At 35.8% G+C, this 1,884-nt stretch overlaps 1 protein-coding gene across 1 annotated transcript in view; it reads right to left on the reverse strand.

Moving 5' to 3' along the window:
* Positions 1-419: 419 nt before the first annotated feature.
* Positions 420-1,884, reverse strand: part of LOC108576745 (ras-related protein Rab6) — a 4,951-nt gene continuing 3,486 nt past the window's right edge. The window contains exon 6 of the mRNA XM_017939798.1: positions 420-846. Within this exon, the coding sequence (XP_017795287.1) occupies positions 773-846 (74 nt within the window). The 3' untranslated portion in view covers positions 420-772. The remainder of the gene's footprint in view (positions 847-1,884) is intronic.

A 1,884-nucleotide genomic window follows, 5' to 3' on the forward strand; every position in this document is an offset into this window, starting at 1 on the left:
TCGCAACATCAAAAATCGTGATATGTACAACGTCACAAAAAGCTTATATTGCGTATATTGCTTCGGTCGCCTAACCACGCGTTCACAAAAGGTGTGTCCCAAAAAAAAAAAAACGTGCACGGAAGAGCCACCCTATCATCGTGACGTAATCATCTTCACATCGATGCAATAGTAACCCCGTTTTTTTTTTTTCTTTCCTTTCTCGGACAACGTCAGTTTCCGGTGTGTCGCACGTGTGGAATTGTATACAATAATACAGAAGATCGCTAGTTTCTCGTCGAAGAGTGCCCGGCGGATACAACGAACGTAACAACGCGCACTATAAACCGCACGAAGCTGTCCTCGGGCTGTGTTTCAAACACGAATCATAGCAAAAAAAAAAAAAGAACGAACATCACGCTATTTTATTTATCCCTTATCGAAACGACTTATTCGAAATAATTTAGGGGGTGGCGGCGGAGGGGCGTTAGAAGTAATCGGTAAGAACGGTGTACGTTGTGTATGTTATGTATGCGAGTGTATATGTGTTGAATGAAACGTTTTTTTGTTCTTTTTTCTTTATTTGTGCCTTCGTCGCGCGTTAACTTATGGGCCACGATGTAGACATCAGAAGAAGCCAGCATCTTGTTTAATAAGTACGTGTGATGATTTTTGCTTTTTCTTTTCTTTCTTTCTTTTTTTCTTTTTTCTTTCGTTTCTCATTGTTTTGGTTCGTAATCAGAATGTCTCAAGGAGTTAGCATTAATTAGCTGCACACTGATAAACCACCTCCCTAGCAAATGCAGCCGCTCTCTCCCTCCGACTCGGAGCCGTTCTGCATTGGTGATTGGTTCTGCAAATCGACAGCTGCTTTCGTGTGTTAAGGCGTTATCACAGTAACCATTTTCTTTCTTTCTTTGTTTCTCTTTTAGATTTGAAAATTTCAAACGTAATGGGAACTCGCGTGTGTACATACACATTCAGCTATTAGTTCATTCAAGTAAAAGAATCTCTGCACGTCGATCGATATCGATCATCGATCGGTTAGTTATAATTCTTACAAGGTACGTAATGTGTATAAGCATATGCTAAAAAGAACGGATAGGCCATTGAAATATGTAATTTAATCAGATTTGAGCGATTCCCTGCGTTTTAGGCCAGCATAGTGTATAATTCCGACGATCAAACGATTTGTAATAAAAGAGCTCTGAAGAGTATACGAATTTGAATTGTTAGATTTAGTCCCATGAAAGTTTTTTACGTGTGTATATATTATTGTATTTTCTCCTGCTTTTTTCTTTTTATTTTCTCTCTCGAAAGCTAGTATTACAGTTTGGAATTAAAAAGCGTATAAAATTTAAATAGTTTCAAAAACGGGACGGAGCATTCCCTAATATTAATTACAGTGAACATTGTACAGCCACAAAGCACCTTAATTAAAGAATTACACACGAGTGCTGTTTGTCACATTTCCACGTTATGATACAAAGCATTGTATGTATATATATATATATTTATATATGTATATGAATGTATATATACGCGCGGGAGCATGGATTTTATATGAATGCATGTATGCCTGTATAGAGCGTGTACATACTTTTTGCACTCCTTTCTAAGCACAACAAATATTACAATATATTTTATTAATGTAGCATTCTATCTATCCATATCCCAAAAATTTTAAGTTAATATATACAAATTCGATTTTTTCAATGTTTCCTTTTCTGCTAATTATTTGCTCTATCTAAATGTTTCACGATTCCTTTGTTTTCTTTTCTTTTTTTTTTTCTTTATAAACGAATCACTTAATACAAAATGAATAAATAATACTTCGTTAGGAAATGCAATATGGTAATTTATGTAGTGGTCGTTCCAAAACAGTGAAAACCATTATGCGTGAGC

The sequence above is a fragment of the Habropoda laboriosa genome, unplaced genomic scaffold, assembly GCF_001263275.1.
Source record: "Habropoda laboriosa isolate 0110345459 unplaced genomic scaffold, ASM126327v1 scaffold478, whole genome shotgun sequence".
NCBI classification, from domain to species: Eukaryota; Metazoa; Arthropoda; class Insecta; order Hymenoptera; family Apidae; genus Habropoda; species Habropoda laboriosa.